The 19,416-nt window shown below is 46.1% G+C and overlaps 1 protein-coding gene across 2 annotated transcripts in view; it reads left to right on the top strand.

Moving 5' to 3' along the window:
- The first annotated feature begins 374 nt into the window (after nt 1-374).
- LOC148023070 (uncharacterized) overlaps nt 375-19,416 on the top strand; it is a 78,728-nt gene continuing 59,686 nt past the window's right edge. The window contains exons 1-11 of one of the 2 annotated variants that reach the window (XM_087696057.1): nt 375-650; nt 1,024-1,097; nt 1,587-1,670; nt 1,808-2,054; nt 2,174-2,254; nt 2,367-2,555; nt 2,676-3,056; nt 4,377-4,448; nt 4,627-4,974; nt 6,321-6,386; nt 6,497-6,544. In XM_087696057.1, the coding sequence (XP_087552183.1) occupies nt 492-650; nt 1,024-1,097; nt 1,587-1,670; nt 1,808-2,054; nt 2,174-2,254; nt 2,367-2,555; nt 2,676-3,056; nt 4,377-4,448; nt 4,627-4,974; nt 6,321-6,386; nt 6,497-6,544 (1,749 nt within the window). In that variant the 5' untranslated portion in view covers nt 375-491. The remainder of the gene's footprint in view (nt 651-1,023; nt 1,098-1,586; nt 1,671-1,807; nt 2,055-2,173; nt 2,255-2,366; nt 2,556-2,675; nt 3,057-4,376; nt 4,449-4,626; nt 4,975-6,320; nt 6,387-6,496; nt 6,545-19,416) is intronic. The other variant, XM_087696058.1, reaches the window with a different exon arrangement.

Genomic DNA, 19,416 nt, shown 5'->3' on the forward strand with positions numbered 1-19,416 from the left:
AATGCAAAAAGTGTACTCTCGTCCATCACTTTACAAGCTGGGCACGGGAAATTCCTTGTCCAAAAGTGCGCAAAGAGTTTACCTATTTAACAAGTAAACAAGATGTAAAGAACTGCGGATACTCAACATCTAAAGTTATATTTTGATTGATTAGCATTTACAAAGTGAATGTACTCCGTTTGGTATGTTGACTTGATGTGGTTTGGGCCCTTCTATCACGCTCTCAACAAGAAGGGTCCACCAAATACCTACTCTAAGCCTCGTCACCGTGACGGTCTACTCTTTTTCATTTCTAGAATCTGAGCACCTTTCGCTACGTGCCATGTGTCAATGCCAGGCTACCTTAAGTTTTTGGACAAATGGAGTTAACTTTTGAAAACCCTCTCTATGACGTTTCGATCTTTCCTTTCGTGCCACACTCTCTCTTTCCCCGTCCATGTGCACGGCCCGCCATCGCCTCTCTCCCTCCGGCTCCGCTTCGATTCTGGAAAATGGCTGCCGCAGCGGAGGTATTGGCTACGGCACAGGGCAGGGCGTGCGAAGATGCGGATGAGGACATCATCCAGGAGCTCATCGCGCTTCAGCAGGTGCCCGTTATGGCCAAGCTCCAGTTCCTCCTTCGCTCTATCTGCTCTCGCCTGACGCTTCAGGTAACGCCTATCTTTCTGCCTATTTGTTTCCCTTATGTCTACCTATCTATTCTATCCTTTCTCCTAGCACACCGTCCTCCGTCTTGAAATGCTCGGTTTTGGAAAGCCGAAAACAATGTCCATCTTGCCTGGCTTCCAGCTAACCTTGTGACTTGACTCTGCAAGAAAAGGGAGTCTTTGTGCATCTACTCGTGTACCCTGGGTTCAAGTCTGCCAGTATAAGAAGCGTCCAGCTTTTGCCTCGATTCTTCTGTCATGAGTGTGGCAAGAATTGTAATCCAACTGATGGCGAAACACCGCACATGAGGACGAGGCATTTCAGACCATGTGGTTCCTTATTAAATCCCCGTTATGATTCTGTTTTGTCTCCCAGGCTTCTAGAATCGAGAAAGCAGAGGAGCAAGGAAGATGCGCAGCTTTTCTCAAAGATGAGTTTGAGCATCTAAGGTACTTATTCCTGGACCAAATCAATGTGAAATTTTTTGTTGACGTTTCAAACTCACATAGGTCCTTCAGCTAAAATTTGCATCGATTTATCAAATTATCTTTGCCTTAAGTAATAAGCCTATAACGTTTGGTTGCTGAGAATATCCTCACGTCTGCCAAGCAAATGTGCAGTGTGCATGCCCTTTAGTAGAGCAAAATTGATCACAGCTATTTCTTTGCATGTGAATTTCAGATAAACTCGACGTCCCGAGTAAGAAAATGGATAGATGCTTGCTATTTAATGTTCCATGACAGATTTTACTGATTTTAGTCGAGGACAATTGAGGAAAAATTTTACTTTGCATGCTATTTTCAGATATGTCTGACCTCCTGTATAAGAAAATTGATGAGTGCTTGCTATTCAATGTTCCCTCACTAGATTACATAGATTCTGTTAAAGGTTGCACCATTGTTTCAACAATGGTCACAATTTGTCCTATGTTACTGCAGTCAAAAAATATCTGAAGGTTCAAAGGCAGAGAAGGAAGCCGAGCAAAAAAACTTGCTCAAGCTTATTGAGGACAAACTTAAAGCGTAAATTTTAAACCAACAAATCTTTTCATGAGATTCCTGTCTGTTGATCCTTTTAAGACCATGTGGCAATTGGTTGCTTTTCAACAAATTTAAACAGGCTAGTAGGCTGGAATACAAGTTCAGTTTCTTGTTTGCAGGATGGATGATGTCAATAAGCAGTGCAGTGAGGTTGTATCAGGGCTCCAAGGTGTTGATCTTTCGGTTTTACATTCCCTTCCATCTCGGCTCACTGCAATAGAAGAAAAAACTCCTGGCCTAAAGGATGGCGGGTTGAGTTCCAGCGATTGGGATCCACAAGCTGATGCAACAGTCAAGGAAAGAATGGAGAGTTTACAGTCAAAGTTTGATGATCAGAATGATAGGATCAGCAAACTGGAGGATCAAGTGAGGATTCCTTAGTACTGGGATTGTTAGAAGACTTTTATGCTACTCACGGGCCTTTTTAAACTGCTGTCTGTTCACTTAGTCTTTGCACTGCTTGCCATGAAACTCGTGAACTACAGATTAAGGAGCTTAAGGCGTCCATGCAAGGCACAACAAAAGCGCATTCATCAGATATTGAGGCCCTTCAAAAGATATGCAGGGTACTTGTTTTATAATTTATGAACATTGTGCTTTACCTAGTAGATGCTTTGGGAGTTATTATGTTAACAACAGATAAAGAAGATGACATGGAAGAATTTTACAATATTTCAGAATTTGCGGTCCGATATTGAGATGCTGCCAATATTAGATATGTCTGTAGCAAGCGAACCATCACATGAACATGCAGTGGTGGACTCAGATATGGGTCAAGCCTTAATGGAGATCAAAAGTCGCTTACAGAGGAAAGCTGATCATGACATTGTCGATCAGCTTATGCGAGTGACATCACAAGCTAAAGAGGTAATATATTTTAGAGATTTGAAAGCAAGGAAACAAAATACAGCTAGGTTGGTGAATAGAGGAGATTAACAGATTCAACTGGAAATCTACCTGGTTGCCAATGATTGACTGTGTGTACAGGGTATTGATAAAATGAAAGCAGCTTTTGATGAGCTCAAGCAACAAGTGAGGTTGTTGGCATCTGGTAATTCAAGGAGGGTCTCATCAGCGGGTACCCAACCGGCAATTAATCCACCTTCAACTCAAACAGCAACTACTCAATCAACATCACATGAATTGGCAACCAATCAATCAGCAAGCACTGAATTGGCACTTGGTCAACCCCCAGCTAACCAACAAGCAACCACAACTAACCAATCAGCAACAAGTCATACAGCACTTAACTTAAATTCCCAAGATAAGAAGATTGAGGATCAAAATGTACAAATTGATACGGGCTCTCAGATTGAAATGGCATCAAACTCCAGAAGAAGCTCTCTTAGTGCATTGTTGGAACAAAAAGTAAGATTAATTTATTGCAGTTTCAGTTAACAAAAAGCAGGTGGCAGATTGTGTTGCATGCAATTCAGGACCCCAAAATTCATGCATTGCTACTATCAATGGCCACTTCCACCTCTTAGTGAGCTAGTAGTTGAATGGAGGTGGGGATTCAATCCGATGACAGATACACAGGTCACTCAGAAACCGTTTCAGTTGAGACTGGTACTCATCTTGTCTTGTATAGGTAAGTCCTCTATTTTGGCTGACTTGCTTAGACATAGAAAATTCATTGTAGATGAGTTCATTGGACAATAAACTGTGGGGATTCAATCAGATGGCAGATAAGTGGGCCACTCAGAAGCCATTTCAGTCGATACTGTCTCGTCTTGTATAGATAAGTCAAAGGATGACACTATTTGTAGATGAGTTCATTGGACAATAAACTGTGGGCATGAAATCTGAAGCTTGTCAAAGGCTTGAAAGCCAAATATGGGTTTTTGTATGTCTTAAAACTACTAGGGCGGCTAATTGGCCCCATCTCAACAGTCCTTCTCTGTGGTTCATTAACATCAGGTGTCTGTTTGGGTAGGCTCATGGTTTTTTGCCTGCTTATCATTAGGTGTTCATTTGGGTGGGATTACCTGCATCTATTGGGATAATTATATTGAACTGAGATGATGCCAAAGCCTCACCATGATATACAGATGATGACACAACACCTCACTGCCCTGCCAAGCTTCTGAGCCTTTTCGCAGAGCTTTGGTTGCCCTTAGCAGTACACATCTGGACTTTGTTCCTCAATCGATCCTTCACTAAAAATCCTTTACTAAAAATCCACTGGATCAATCGTTGCTTCCATGTCTAAACTATCTATCTTTATTGCAAGGCTTCAGAAAGAAGATCTCACCCTTCTTACAACTTTAGTAGCAGTTCCTAGCTCATTTCCAGTGCATGCAAGGAAAAGCTTAAACTCGTAATGTCAAAGAGAGTGTGGTAATACATCAGAATGAGCAAGCATAAGAGCATAAAGCTGCAAATAAATAAGTGAGGACTTCTCCAGTTAGTTGAAAAGGAAATTGAGCAGGATCATGCTTTTATGAGGCCTTAGGCAATGCATACAGATCATCTTAAAACTTTAATGAGATGCTAGTACTTGAGGTTGAGATGCTGAACACATATTGCACAGATATTTTAGCATTTCCTGAAGCATCTACATGCCAGTTGATGGCCTCACCTGTTGGTTTTTAATGCAGCCACACCCCCAAAAAAGTCTAACAGGGAACATGCTTTCATGGTTATTCTGCTGATGTAGACTATCATGTGACATTTGTTTTTGATAAGGTGAAAAAATCTGTCGAGGTAGACTTGCTTGACGGACGCCTTAAAAATATGGAGAAGGAGATCATTGGTTTGGTGAGTGATGGCTTGCTTTCAGCAGATTAATGGATCACGTTTTATTCCCAATCATGGTTCTGATACAAATGCTAGTGTGGGTTTAAGGCTGTGAAAGGCCCTATATAGCTTATTTGATTCACTTGGATTAATCTGCCTGAAGTTTTGACCTTGTCATACCTTTGTATAACATTTCCAGGCAACTCAACTGGCAGGTAAAGCAGATCGCAAAGACCTAGATGGATTACAAATTCAGGTGACTCTCCTGGAGCAAGCAGAGCCCCATGGTCTGGTGTCTCTAGTGGCCTACAAATCAGATGGTGTGCTTATGGAGACATCATCAGGTGAGGAAGTCCATGAACAGAAGCATGAGGCAAAGGTGCACACTGAAATAAATGTTGCACCACAAGTCAGGTCAGGGTCTAGTCAACAAGATGAGGGGCTAACACCCCAGAACGCCCTGCAAGAGGACAGTCCCTTAGCAAGTGAATTGCAGAAAATGAAGTCAAACAATGTTACATTCCAAATTGCACTTCAAAAACTTCAGGTAAGCTAGAGTGCTCGAATCACAGTTTGCTGTTGAGGAGCTCCCTCACCATCATCTTTGTATGCTTAGCGAACGTATGTTTCATACATTGATTCTGCTTTCTTTCCTCACTATTTATAAACCCTTTTTTGCCAATGCATGTTTATTTTTTCATTTTTTTTCCGTGGGGATGGGCGTGGGTGGTTTTGGGCTTCGGATGTGCAATTTGTCACCCAAACTTTGTTTGCTTGAAGATAAGTGTTATAGGTATCACGACTCACAATCCCAAACATCTCACAAGTAAGAGTAATGTGGAATTCAAAAGCTTTTATCCAAATGTGAAGCTCTTTTGTCTTTTTTTGGCTTCCATATTTGTTATGAGAACAACATTCTGTTAAACGTGTTAGTTAATGGCATTTATGAGCAGTTTTGATATTCTTGACTCACAAGCAGCTAATTGCAACTACAAGCAGTTCTGATTCTTGACTCACAAGCAGCAGGAAGATAAACGTGACTGTGAAATGTTTGAGTCGGACTGTGTTTTTGCTGTCTGCCAATATAAAATGCCAGCATAACTGTAAGGTTTAGACTATTCAGAAATAAATATGAGTTTCTTCTTTTGCAAGTGGATTGATGTAAAAGTTGGCATGTGATGCAGAAAATTCGAATTTACAGCTGGATGTTCTGTCAATTTTGAGAATTTGTTCGGTATGAGATATTAGATGACTAGTAAAGCATGGCTGAGCTAGTGGAGCAGCAGTCATTGCATCCTCTGTCACTTGAGATATAGCATGTGCCTGTCACTGGCAGTGGGTTGACTTTCCTGCCCAGCGATTCTATTTTTATGGACTCCTATCCTTTATGTGCAATGTTTAAGTGTTCTTCAAGCTGCAAACCTCAGGATGGGAATGCTCATGTCTGCAGCAAAAACCTAGCAGTTTTAGAGATACTTAGTCCTCCAGCTTTAGTGGGGTTTTCTCTTCTAGTTTTTGAGCTTTTTGGTTCTACCTTTTAGCAGACTCCAAAGCCCTGTACCCGTAAGAGTCCCAATACCCAAATCAAATACTGTATCAATAGAGCATTTTGCTTCCCAGCATTGTGAGCCAGTCCAATACAATAACCTATCTTGTTTCTTTGAGCATGATCTGGGTGATTACAGAGAAGGTCGCAGGTGCAATTCCACTCTAACAATCCTCATGGCATGACAAAGTGAAATTGATGTCTATTGATATCTGTGTTTTTATGCACAGAGAGATCAGTCATTGCACTTTGCTTGCTCTTCAGTTTTTGTCCCTCTTATGGAAAGATGATGAAAGCTGGTTTTTATGTTTTTAAGAACACTGAACACAATACTTCCATTGTGCCAGGAAATTCTATCCAGAAAAGCTGATCGGGAAGAAGTACAACAGCTACATGAGACTATTCATCGACAGGTTGTGAATAATATTTTGGGTGATTTTATTGTTCATACTCTTTTTTAAGTTCAAATATAGAGAATCTTTGGTGGTCCAAACATACTGATCGGTAGACTTTTGTACTTTAGAGAGCTGAGAACCCTCCTGTACCTGCTGGTGGAAGCATCAATTCTGAGGTACCCTGAACTTTGATTTGAAAGGCAAGCAAGGAATAATTTTTCAAGTTGGTGCTTGTGACCTTCTTTGCATGCGTAATCTTACTCTTGTTGTATATGCGAGGACAAAAGCAAAGTGAGGACAAAAAATGATTGCCTGACTCCTTAGGAAACTTCTTCCTGCAGTAACACTGTGTGGAGAAGCTAGCTGCTACATTTTTCATGGACACAATCTAGCAGCTCTTATAAACAACATGCTAAGCTGAGTCAGTGGTGAGAATATTGCATGCAGTTAAATTTGACCTTTGCTAGACTGAAATCCTGCAGCTGTTTACCTAGGATAGTTATGGTTGGCAGCTTAGCATGTTACTTGCAGTTAAATTTGACCTTTGCTAGACCGAAATCTGACATGACTACAGCTGTTTACCTAGGACGGTTATGATTGGCAGCTTAGCATGTTATTTGCTGACTAGTATTTGTATTGGCAACTTTGCGAACAAGGACGCATATGTTAAATGGTAGCTAAGAGGTGGTTGCACATGAATCACTTGACTCAGATCATTCTTCACAAAGGAATACCTTGTGTAGCCTTGAGTGTTGCAACTTGCAAGTGTTGCAACTTGCAAGTGTTGCAATACTGGTCTCTACATTAACAGGATAAATTTTTTTTCTGACCACTCTCACCCAAAGTGGGTCGAAAGTTACTGCATCTCTAACTGCCAAACTTTGCAGCTATTTTAACACAACTTCCTGCACCTATGACTACTGTGAGATGGACATTCCACACTACATTGCTAACATGATTAGAGAAGATAGACTGGCAAAGTTTAACGAAAACTCCTCTTTTAAAGTGGTAGGTGTAGACAGCCTGCTTCATGTGAATGTATAGGGCAGCTAACAGAGAGCAACTCAAAAACTGCCACTCTTCACCAATGTCATCAGCTATATGATTCTTGTTGCTTGTTATCCTTCCTTCAACTTTGATCAACTGCTGTTTCTCTTTGGATCTACTTAAATTGCTTTTAAGAAAAGGTCCCTTTCCATCCTTCAGATCAGATTAAGGATGAGAGGGCGACATCGTTCTGAACTTGAATTCTATCAAGTCTAGAACATTATCACCGTGAGGCCTATGGCACAACACTGTGGGAGCTTTCACTCAACCGCCAAGACCCTCGGACCGCTTATTCTTTCAAGCGTTTCAAGCGAGCTCTAATAGCTATCTCTCACCTAGCCGACGCGCCTTCGATCCTACGAGTGTAGTGAGCTTACCTTGATGCCCGATCGAGTACCCTCCTCTCTCTTACAAAGATTCGGGGGGTGCTTCCGCATTTTAATTCTTTTGTTGCCTCGGGCCGACACCGAAGCTTCCTGAGGGTCGTGCCCGAACATTTGAATTTTTCAGGGACTTGCTCCCGGTCAAGGCGCCTTTTTCTGCTTTTATCCTACGCATTTTTTGCTATTTCCATTTTTTCCATTTTCCGCTCCTCTGTGCTGTGGAAACATGGTAACATTACCCCCCTCCTAGCCAAGTGCTAGTCCCATGGCACTGCGGTGGGACGTAGTGGCTAGTTAGGTCGGCTGCTGGGCGGAACAGGTAGGTGGGTGGTTGGGGGAATGATAGGTGATGGAGGTTGGGGACGATGACCAGGAAAGATTCCGGCGTGCTTTAGGCTCCATGAAGGTACTCGGTATCTTTCACACTGTTGTGGCGCCCCTTATGTAGCCGGTCGGTCGTCTTTTGAGTACTAGAAACGCTTGAAGCAATAAGCAATCCCTTAGGAGGATGATATTGGAGGGATTTATTCTGGAGAAACTCCCCGAACGCTGTTTGTCTTGAAAACCCGTGGCTTTGATTGAAGATCCTTGTCTTTGAGTTGAAAGTCTTCAGTTTTGAGTTGAAGGTCTTCAGGCTTGTGGAATCAATAAGCGATCCGTGGATCTTGAGGCGTTGGGCATGGATCTTTGGACGATGAGGTTCCAAGATCTATGCCAATGGCAGTTCTACCTTGACTTGGTTCGATCATGGTGGCCATCAGCAGGCAGATGGTTGGAGGCCGACGTATGAAAAGAAGTTTGGGTCATTAAGGGGTGCTGTGGGTGATCTTCTGCGGGTAGCCATTTCTTGAGAGTCAAACATAACCTGCAAGAAAAGTTGTGCACTCCCTAAGGGGTGTGTCTGCTCGCCGTGTAGTGTGTGGTGCTCGTGGCAGTGGAACTGGGAGATGGGTCTAACCTTGGGTAAGTCCTTGGTAACGTCCTACACTTGAGGACCCAGTTCGTGCTTTGTTGGAGGTGCGGTGCGAGTCGTAGGGTGACAGGTCTGAAAGTCCTGCCCTTGATGTGCCCTAAGCGTGAAGTAGGGGAGGGGGCTAGGGAGAACCCTAGGTGCAGTGATTGTGGTGCTTCTTCTCTATTTTTTTTAAAATTTTTTTGAAATGATATATAGGCCTAATTGTCTTGATCGGAATGAGGAGAAGGGGGTCGGATAAACTTGCTTAAAAACTGGCGATTTTGCATGTAATCTTTCAGATTCATGCGTACATGAAGGGAGGTGGTGGAGAGGAAGGGGTGGTCGCATCTAGTGAATTGGCTGTCGTTCATGTCTTCTAGGAGGGCTAGGCAAAAAGAGGGAAGGAGATTAGCCCTCATCATGAGACGAGCCATGGCGCAGTTATCTATAGCGTTAGGGTCAAAGAATAGGGGAGGCAGGCCGTGTTCTTGTGGAGTCGGGTCCTGCTTAAGAAGTAGCCTAAGTAACCTAAGGTAATTATAAGTGGTTATAAAAGCGGGGTCAGGACATGAGGAGAAGTCCGCAAGGAAGCGCATCATAGACTCGTCTAGGCTTTTTGCGGTAAAAAGAAGAGCGTGCTCAAAGGATACTACAGTGGAGTTATAAATAATGGGAAAGTCATACCGTCCGTGGAGGGTGGCATCAAAATCTACCCCTACCCTTCGAGGATACGCCATGTAGGTAGGGTCGTTCCGCTCGAATGGCAGGGTATTACAAAACGCCATCCAGGCGAGCATGCTTATGTCGCATACTCGCCTCCTCCACAGGGGTTGGCTCTTGTAGTTTTGTATAGTGTGGGGGATTTCAAAAACCTTATCTTACCAGTAGTCGGCCGCTTCTGTGCCCCAAGAGGTTGGGGTCTTTTCCTGCTCTTCCAGCCATTTTTTCCCCAACCGGCCACCGACCGCGATTACCTCGTCCATCACTTTGAGCGGCAGGACCCTCCGCAGACTGTTGGGTAGGAGGAAACTGAAGGGGAATGGATCCTTTCCTAGTTCCTGTACCTCCCACACCACCAGTTCTGCGTGGAATCCTGCGGGAAGATCATCTGGGCATGGAGGGAGAGGTGCGGACGGTAGCACGGCTGGCTTGGCTCTCAGTTTTTGTCTGGCCTCCTCCACCAGCTTTTTGCGTCTTTCTTTAGAGATGGCTTTTCTTTTTGCAGCTGGGTTCCCTTGTGGCGGGTCTTGGGCCTGCGGCGAGGGGGGTTGTGGGACTACGTCTTCCCTGAATCGATTCACATCGATTTCCAGCTCTGCTTCTTCCCCCTGCCGTTCTGCGTGTGTTGCTTCTTCCTCGAATCTGAGGGCGTCTATCTCCTGGGGGGTTAGGCCGGCCAGCATTAGGTATTTTCGCTGTTCATCCAAACTCAGCCTAACCTCCGCAGGCAATGGTGGCATCTGCAGTCCAGCGTGTAGGGCTCTTTTTGCCATGCCGAGCTTTCTTTGCATTGCCTCCAGTGGCTCTCCTTACGCTGCGTGCGTGGCGTCCAGGATGGTGTCGAGGAAGGCCTTCTATTGAGTGCTGAAGGCCACTTGGGCTGCCTCCGCCTTGCTCTCCGCGATGATTTTCTCCTTTTCTGTCAGAGCAAGGCGCCGCGCCAGTGTCTTCACCCTCTTTTCGTTGTGCATAGTCCACTCCTCTGCCCTTTTGTTCATTACTTCCAAGCCCTCTTCCTGTCTTAAGGTTAGCATCATGATTTTCTGCTCATAGTCCTCTAGTTCCCTGACTAGCCTCTCTTGTTCTCCTCTTTCAGAGGTCAACTGATCTGTCAGGCGCTTGAGTTCCTCCTGCTGCTCCTCCATGCCTCGTTTTCTTTCTTCATCCCTGGCATTCAGCTCCACTACGAGTGCATCAATCTGAGCAGATTTTGCAGCAAGCTCCTGGTATTGCACTATTAGGAGCTTGTGCTCTCTTTGCATGTTTACTAACTCTTGAGTCTCGTTTTCGAGCAGCTGCCTCCAGTGTTCCTCCCTCTCATCCCTAGCCTTCAGTTCTTGTCTCAGATTTGCAATCTCCCGCTGCTGCAAGGCTATCATTATTGTCTTATCCAGCTGGAAGGCGGCCACTGTTTCCTTCTCGGCTGCCAACTCAGCCACGGCTATCTTGCGTTCCTCCTTCGCTCTCTCCAATTGGGAGAGTAGCTCGGCGACGTATTCGTCGTAATTAGCCAATGGCGTCATCGTTGTGTGAATGGGCGAGGTTGAGGCTTTGACTTTTTGCTTTTTGGGCTCTTGCCTGGACTCCGCATCCGTGGCTGGCCTCTTCTGTCCTGTGGCCGTAGTCTCCGTGCTCTGCCCCTGGCCCATCTCCTTGTTGATGAAATACTGCATCCACGCCACGAAGTTTGACACATCTGCACTAGTCGGGATGCTGGGGGTGATGGTGGTGAGCTCCGCGGAAGACACCAGGAGGGTAGGGATAGGATGGAGCGGGGCCTTGCCCTTGCCTTCAGGGACTGGAGGTGGCACAAACTTTGGCACCTGTGTGCTAGACCTTGGCTCCTCTTCTCTGCGTGGGCTCAGGTTCCTTAGTTCATCTGCTTGGTACTGTTGTTCAATGGACCGGCGGGTGGTCTCCGCCAGGTTCTCTTCCTCCTTTCTTCGTAGCTTCTCCTCTTCCTCATCCGCTTTTCTCTTCCTTTCCTCCTCCCTTTTTTTCTGCTGCTCCTTTTTCCCTTTCTGTACTTTTCTTTTTCCCTCCTTTTCTCCTCTTCTGCTTCTTGTTTTGACGCCTCCTTTGGTTTCTGTAACTCCTCTTTTTCCCTCTCCTCCTCCTGTCTCTTTGTTCTCTCTCTCTCTCCTTTGCTTCTTTCAGGGATTCCTTTTTCACCCTTTCCAAGTCTTTCCTTTCCTTCTTCCTGCCTTCGTCATGCTTCTTCTTCCTCTGCGTCGCCTTCTTCTTCGTTGTCCTGATTGTCTTTTTGCTAGTCTGTCCCTCCCCTTCTTCTTCTGTTTCCGTTCTGTCGGTGGACCTGTCTTTGTCTTGGTGAGGAGGCGACCTCTCCGGCGTTTCTCCTTTTCCCTCCTCCGTCTCCTGTGCTTTACTGCCTCTTGGATGAGTGGAGTCAGGACTCCTTCGTACCCGATGAAGGAGGCCTTGGAGGAGGTTTTCTTCCTTTCCGTAACTTTAGAAGCCGGAGATTCTCCTCCTGTTGGTGCACTTCCTAGGGCTAGCGCTTTGGCCGCCTGATCAATCGTTTTCCGCACGTAACCATTCCAATCTACCTCATCTAGGGTGCGGGCTGCTACATTCTCCAGCACTGGCACGCTAATTCGATGCATTAAGGAATTGTAACGTTGGCTGGAGAAGAGCACGTGCACCAACTTGGCCTGCAACCTGGCTTCTGTGTTAGGGATGTCCTGGATGCTTATGCCGTCGTTCGTGAGCACCTCTTCCTTCTTCATTTTCAGCAAGGCATAAACATCCCTTTTTTGTCTCCTTTCTGTCCTTGGTACCAATCCCAAAGCCTTCGCCACCAAGGTTGGATCCAACCGGACTTGCATCTGCTTTGCACCCTCTCCTCGGCCCACTGTTACAATGCCACCTTCCGGGTTGTATGTTCTGAGGAATTCTACGCATTTTAGGTGATCCGGCTCTTGCGAGAATTTTTCAATATACTTTGTAAGGTTGCATTGTTCCACTACCCTCTTGGTTGCTTCCTCCTTGGCCACCACGACTTCGATGTTGTGGATGGTTCGGAACTTGAGCTGGCCGAAGGTGCGGTTCTCTAGATGGATGCGATATTGCTCCCTTTCCTCGTCTGTGAACGGGAGTCGATGGGCGCGGTCTTGCTGTGACATTTTCTGCTCCTGCCATAATTCGTAACTTTCGTTAGCATTTTCCACATATCACTTTGCTGTTTATGTGAGAATAAAAACTCTTGAATGAATTTTTTTAGAAAGCCATTTTTTCATACTATATGCTTACGCTTTTCACTACCTTTACTTTACTGTACCCCCTTTTTATTCATTTTCTATCTGATTCCTTTCACCTTCACCACATACCCACATACCCCCTCCCCTTCCGGCTTAGAAAAGAATCCTTCCTAGGATTGGGGGTTAAAAGGTGAGGGGCTTTGGGCTTGTTGGGGTAGGAGTTACGTGTGAAGAAGCCACGTGTAGAATTTTGAATTGTATTCCAGTTGAGCATGACAATCAAGAGCAGACGGTTGGATGGAGACTTGGGAGATGTAGGTCAAGACATCGTGAAAGAGATCTCCAGTATTAAGGCGGCTGGCAACATGTAATTCCTCTTCCGTGAGGAATTGGTCAATGTAGGGGTGAGCGAGCACATGGTCGTCTAAATGCTGGTTGCGGGTGATGGCCAAAACCCTAAACGAGATAGGTGCCACATAAGTAGGGTCATATTCGATGGTTTTAACTGCCCTGCGTTGCTCAGCATTGGTCATTATCCGGCAACCTTTTTTCTCCCATTGGATTCTCAAAGCAAACCACTGTTGCAAGAACGTGGAAGGCGAGCTTGCTATCTGCGTGAGCTCTTGCAACTCGTGTTCAGGAACAAAACAAGGAGGCTTACGATATGAAGTGATTAGTCTTCTGAGGGCAGCTTGCTCCTTTGAGACTTCGTCGTTTGCTATCAGTTCGGCAGCAATTTTGGGGAATTTAGTGGTTATAAGTTCGTATTTTTCCCAAGTGCATGGTAATGCACGAACATCCGAAGCAAGTGTTTTGTCAAGAAGACCTAGGTCTAGCCTCTCATAACTTCTAGCGAATGTAGTGAAAGTTTTGTCCAACATCTTGATGCAGGTTATTAAGTCATCCCCAGAAGTCGCGGCGAGGTCTTTAGCCAAGGAGAGGAAAGGTCGTATCGCGTAGGAAGGTTTAAGACGTGCTGGTGGGGATGGTGCAACTGGACTGGATAGTGGTGACTCCCTCATTGGTGTCACAGGTTGGGCTTTGCACTCCGAAGCACTTTGAGGTGCTGTAGGAAGCTCTGGGGGCATGGGAGTTGTGCTGGGTTCTGAGTGAGCAGTCATAGGGGTTTTTAAGCTCTCTGGATTAGGTAAGTTTAAGGCTTGTGGCGTTTGCTTTGGTCGATAGATGAGTTGGGGCTTACTAGCTACAGCTGGCAATGGTTTGCTGACTATGCCCTGGGCACCACGTGTACAAGCCTCCCTCACTGGGGTGAGATTGCTTGTAGATGAGCTTTTTAACTGGCCGTTTTTAGGCACCCAAATCCAGGGGTTTCCCTCGTAGTATCCTTGTGCTCGCAAGAGATCTTTGGGGATCCATCGCGGCGTGGTTGTGTGTCTACGTCGATAGCGTCTAGACTGCCTCTTAGGCCGTGATGGCTAATTATTTTGGCGTTTAGGATCACGTTTGGGTGGTCTACCCGGATGTGGTTTTGCCGTTTTGGCACCCATTTAAGCTTGGACTCCTTGGCCTTGTGAGCACTCTTGGTGGGTTTGGGCCTAGGGTGGAGAGCGCAGGAGTAACCATCTAGCTATGTGTCCCGTAGCGCAAGGGTTGTTCACAAGATATAGCAAGGCTTGATGGTCAACAAAGAAGACAAAGGGAGTGGCCAATAGGTAATGCCTAAATTTCTTTACCGCGAATACCATGGCCAACCCCTCCCTTTCTGTCGTGGAATAGTTCATCTCGGTCTCTGTGAGCTGCCTGCTGGCAAAACTGACCGGGTAATCTAGGTTATGTTTACCAGGCTGGCATAGCATGGCTCCAATAGCGAACTTAGAGGCGTCTATGTGTACATGAAACGTTATGTTCCAGTTTGGGGCTCGTAAGATTGGTGCAGTCGTAAGCGCCTTTTTCAACGCCTCATATGCGCGCCGGCATTCCGCAGTCCACTCGAACACTATCAACAACTTGTACAATGGTCTAGCAATTAGTGCGTAATTTAGTACAAAGCGTCGATAATATCCAGTGTGTCCTAAGAAGCACTGAACTCCCTTGTAGTTATCGGGTGGCGGTAAGTCAACAATGACTCTGACTTTAGAAAAGTCAGTGGCAATGCCTTTCTTGACACTACGTGCCCTAAGATGCATCCGTGTTTCACCCAAAACTGGCACTTTAAGGGGTTCAACGAGAGGTGGTACAACCTACACCTTTCAAAGACAGCTCTCAATTTCTCTAAGTGTTCGGCCCAACTAAAGTGTAAGCATAAGTCGTCTACAAACACTTCCAGTTCGCGCCTAAGCATGTCCTTAAAGATAGTGCACATTAGGCGTTGAAAAGTTGTAGGTGCGTTCATTAGCCCAAAAGGCATGACAATGTAGGCGAATACACCCCATTCCGTGGCAAAGGCAGTCTTGTGCCTGTCGTCGGGGTGCACTTGCACTTGATTATAGCCCGAGAAACCATCTAGAAAACTGTATGCTTCTTTACCTGCTACCCTCTCAAGCATGTGCTCGGTGTAGGGTAAAGGATAGTTATCCCTCTTTGTAGCGGCATTCACTTTCTTGTAGTTCACGCACACTCGAATTTTTCCATTTTTCTTCATGACAATCACGATAGGTGATACCCAGTCCGTGTGCTCGATCTCATATATGAATCCTGCCCTCATGAGTTTATCAATCTCCTCTTTACTGCATGGGCGTGTTTGGGATTCATGGGGTAAGGTCGTTGTTTCGTTGGCACTGCATCAGGGACCATTGGGATATTATGAGTCACAACCCTAGGGTCGACTCCCTTAAGTTCATCCAATGTCCAGGCAAATACGTCAATGTACTTTTGCAAGAGGGCAACAAGTTTGGTCTCCTCATCCTCAGTCAAGTCATTTGCAATGAACACAGGTCTTGGCTTTTCACCTTCCCCAGCCAAGTTAACTTCCTTGACTTTGGCGGGTCCCTCGATTGGTTCACTAGTTTGGCCTTGTCTTTTCGCACCTAGCAAAATCACCACTCTGTCACCCTTTTTAAATTTTGTAAACCGTTTGGGTAGATCCTGCGGTTTCTTTTGCCTTATGCTTCTGAGTCCCTTGCTTGCTTTCTGGCCTCCTCTTTTAGTCTCCTGCGCCTTAGGTGGACTGGCAAGTCTCCCTTGGTGCGTTTGACCTTAGAAGGTTGTGGTATCTTGGGATCACTCTCAGTGCTGACTTTCGACTCTGAGTTAAACTTGCATCCCTCACTTGAGGAAGGTGTTTCCCCAGGGGGTCGTAGTTCAGTAGGTGCATCCGTCTTGAGCACTGGGATTACCCATGGTCGTGCTACTTTGGCTTGCGCGTAATGACTCCGTTTTCGTTCTGACTGGTCCTTCCTCTCCTAGGCCTCGAGTCTGCCCTGATTTGTTCTCGCTTTTCCTTCCGTGTCGTACTCTATTGTATCTATCTCTTCTTCACTCTCCTCTCCCATAGAGCGACAGTCCTCATACTCCTCATCATCAGAGTCCTGTCCTTCTGACTGCTCATCATCACCTAAGCTTTCCTCTCCAGTCTCCGTGTCATCAGTAACTAAAGCCCAGTTATATAACAAATTCAGGCCGTGGACCTTGGTCCATTTCCATTCTGGCTTAGCTAATAGATCACGTAGAGGTTTTAAGTTAGCAGCTAGGTTGCCTTTTAGTTTATTGGTCAGATATTCTACGATTTCCTGAAGCTCTAGTTTGTTGCTGGGGATATGGAACGAGGCTGGTTTGCTTGGGTTGAGTGAGCTTCCTGCCATCATGCAGAGTGGCACAAGTGGCTCCTCAATTGGCTCTCCCATAGAGCGACAATCCTCATACTCCTCATCATCAGAGTCCTGTCCTTCTGACTGCTCATCATCACCTAAGCTTTCCTCTCCAGTCTCCGTGTCATCAGTAGATAAAGCCCAGTTATATAACAAATTCAGGTCGTGGACCTTGGTCCATTTCCATTCTGGCTTAGCTAATAGATCACGTAGAGGTTTTAAGTTAGCAGCTAGGTTGCCTTTTAGTTTATTGGTCAGATATTCTACGATTTCCTGAAGCTCTAGTTTGTTGCTGGGGATATGGAACGAGGCTGGTTTGCTTGGGTTGAGTGAGCTTCCTGCCATCATGCAGAGTGGCACAAGTGGCTCCTCAATTGGCATGGTTGCGGCTCTAGTAGCCTGCCGATATAATTCTTCCTCGTCCGAGAATGGTAGGTCAATGGTTGCCAAAACGTGCATCCAATCCCTCTCATCCTCAGGGCAAGGAATATATTTAGTGAGTGATCCATAGGGTTTGGTCGGTTGAGTATTGCCTTTCAGCATAGCTGAGATGGCATCTAGGTCAACAGGGGTCGTCTTCCAAGTGTGTATCTCTACCCTTACTGCACTAGTTCTGTTCCCTAGGAAAATCAAACCATTGCCCCAGTCCTCAACGACACGCGCATTCCTCGACCTTTAAGGTCGGCCTAATAGTATGTCGTAATCCACTCCCTTCATGACAATGAAGTTTACTGAAAATTGCACACCGGCAATCTTTACTGGCCAATTCTTTAAGACCCCGAATGGTCTTACCTTCATTCCATTTGCTAACGTGACGTTAAACCTGGCAGTCTCTACAGGAGGGTTTCCCCATGCCTCTAAGACTGCATGGTTTAGTACGCTAACACCTGCGCCTGTGTCTACAATTCCTTTTCGCGTCATGTCTCCCAAGGCTAGGACGGGCAAAACTGCGTGCATTTCAGTGCCTTCCCAAAAAGCATTGATGTGCAAAGACTTAGGATTTGAGTGTAGAGTTAGACTTGGGATCTATGTAACTGCATCATGATCTTGCGGATTAGCATCCGCAAGTCCTGTGTGTCCCTCCATCAAGTCTTTTAACTCCTGCCACAAGGAATGATTTTGCCTAAGCAGATCTTCTAAGCTTAGAGTTACTGGAGTAGACAACAAGGTTGTGAGGAGGCTACTGGGCTCTTGTCTTCCCCTGAGGCTAGCATTTCTAGGCCATGCATTTTGTCTGCCCTGGCAAGTTTCCCCCTGGCCTTGTTGCTGAGTTGCCCCCAGTGGTGCAGTTATGCTCGCAGCTTTTGGTCTTGAAGGTGAGATTGGTGTGCTCACGCTGGAGAAATCGTCAATAGGATCTTTTAATATGGGTTCAGCATCCGTGAGGTGCTTTTGGGTGTCCTTGACCCACTCCTTGACCTTAGCTATAGCCTCGAGCTGCCGTTTGGGATGGGGATATTCCCCTACCTTGGCACTTCCTAGCTCGGCTGTCCGTTTGGGATGGGGATATTCCCCTACCTTGGCACTTCCTAGCTCGGCTGTCTTAGGAGCTGAGGTCTCCGCCTCTGCATCTGTGACCTTCTTTCCCGTTACTAACGTAGTCGCTTCCTCGGTTTTAAGAGTTATCTTTGCATCGGCTCTCTTTTTCCGTCTCCTCTGGCTTTTTTCTCCTATTGAGGTTGCGTCAAGGTTACTTGGCCCTGGCAAGGAGGTGCCTGCCTGTTTTGTTTGAGCTCGCGTCATAACATGTAGTGGGATGGGTGTATCCTCACTACCAAAGGTTTCCACTCCAAAGAGCCCCAAAGGCACCGATGGCATGTTGGCAGAGTTGGTTGATGATTTCCGCCTAGGACAGTCAGGAAACAGATGTGTGATTCCACACTCTGTGCATCGGAGATCCGCTTTGTCCTTGTTAGCTTGTTCCCGTTCGGGGCATCGTGATGAAATGTGGCCTAGGTGGCCGCAAGTCCAGTATGTGACTGGATTTTGGCATGGCCCTCCAAAGCCTCTGCCTTTTCCTCTTCCTAAAGCCATCATCGGCACCGGCCGATGGTCCATCAGGACTGGGTTGCCCTCCTCGTTATAGGATATGTACGGGTTGACATATGTTTCTTCCTTATTAGGCTCCTCCACAAAGTGAACAGGAGCATCGCTAGATGGGTGGGTTACAAAAGGCCCTGGTAGTCTGGGTATACCAGTTGGGTTCATCTCCAGTCTAGGCACGGCAGGTCTTGAGTCAGTCGGTGCTGGAAGAGCTAACTGGGCTTCCCTCCCAAAGAAATTAGGTGGCCTATTACCTAAGTATGGAGGGTTGTACTGCTGTGCGTATGGGAATCTTCTCGGCATTCTGCAATGCATTGCATCATGCCCGAATCTACCGCAATTTAAGCACGGCTGAGATCTAGGATCTTAGCACTCAACTGGGAGGTGATTGCCGCCGCAGTATATACATTGTACATGAGATCTCACATGCTTCTTCACGAGCTCTTGCAACCGTGCAATCTCCATTCTCATTTCTGCCATCCCCTGGTCGTGGTCTACACTCTTTCCCTTATCCTGCACACTAGTAGTTGCTTTTTCCCCCGAAGTAGTTGATCTCCCAGGGTCCCTCTGGCTTGCACTTTCTCGGTTGGTAGTCCTCATGCTGCGTTCCCTGAGTTGATCATCTACGCATATTGCCTCCTCGAAAACTCTAGCTAGCATGTCTCGTTGCAAGGTGGAGTTACTGGCCAAAGCCTTGTAGAGCTCCTCACTCTGAGTCCCGTTCATGAACACTATAGACACTGCCCTCTCGGTAGGTCACTCATTGGCAGGGATTCTCTTGTAGAGGCTACGCACCTGAGTGACGTAATCCCTAACGTCCTCCTTCTCCCTTTGACTGATATTCATCAACCTAACGATGAGGTTATCCGAATACCTTGCCTCCGAAAACCTCTTGATAAAGAGGCCCTTAAGGCG

Source organism: Lygodium microphyllum, chromosome 16, assembly GCF_053477565.2.
Source record: "Lygodium microphyllum isolate KBCC chromosome 16, Lygodium_microphyllum_v1.1.10, whole genome shotgun sequence".
NCBI lineage: Eukaryota > Viridiplantae > Streptophyta > Polypodiopsida > Schizaeales > Lygodiaceae > Lygodium > Lygodium microphyllum.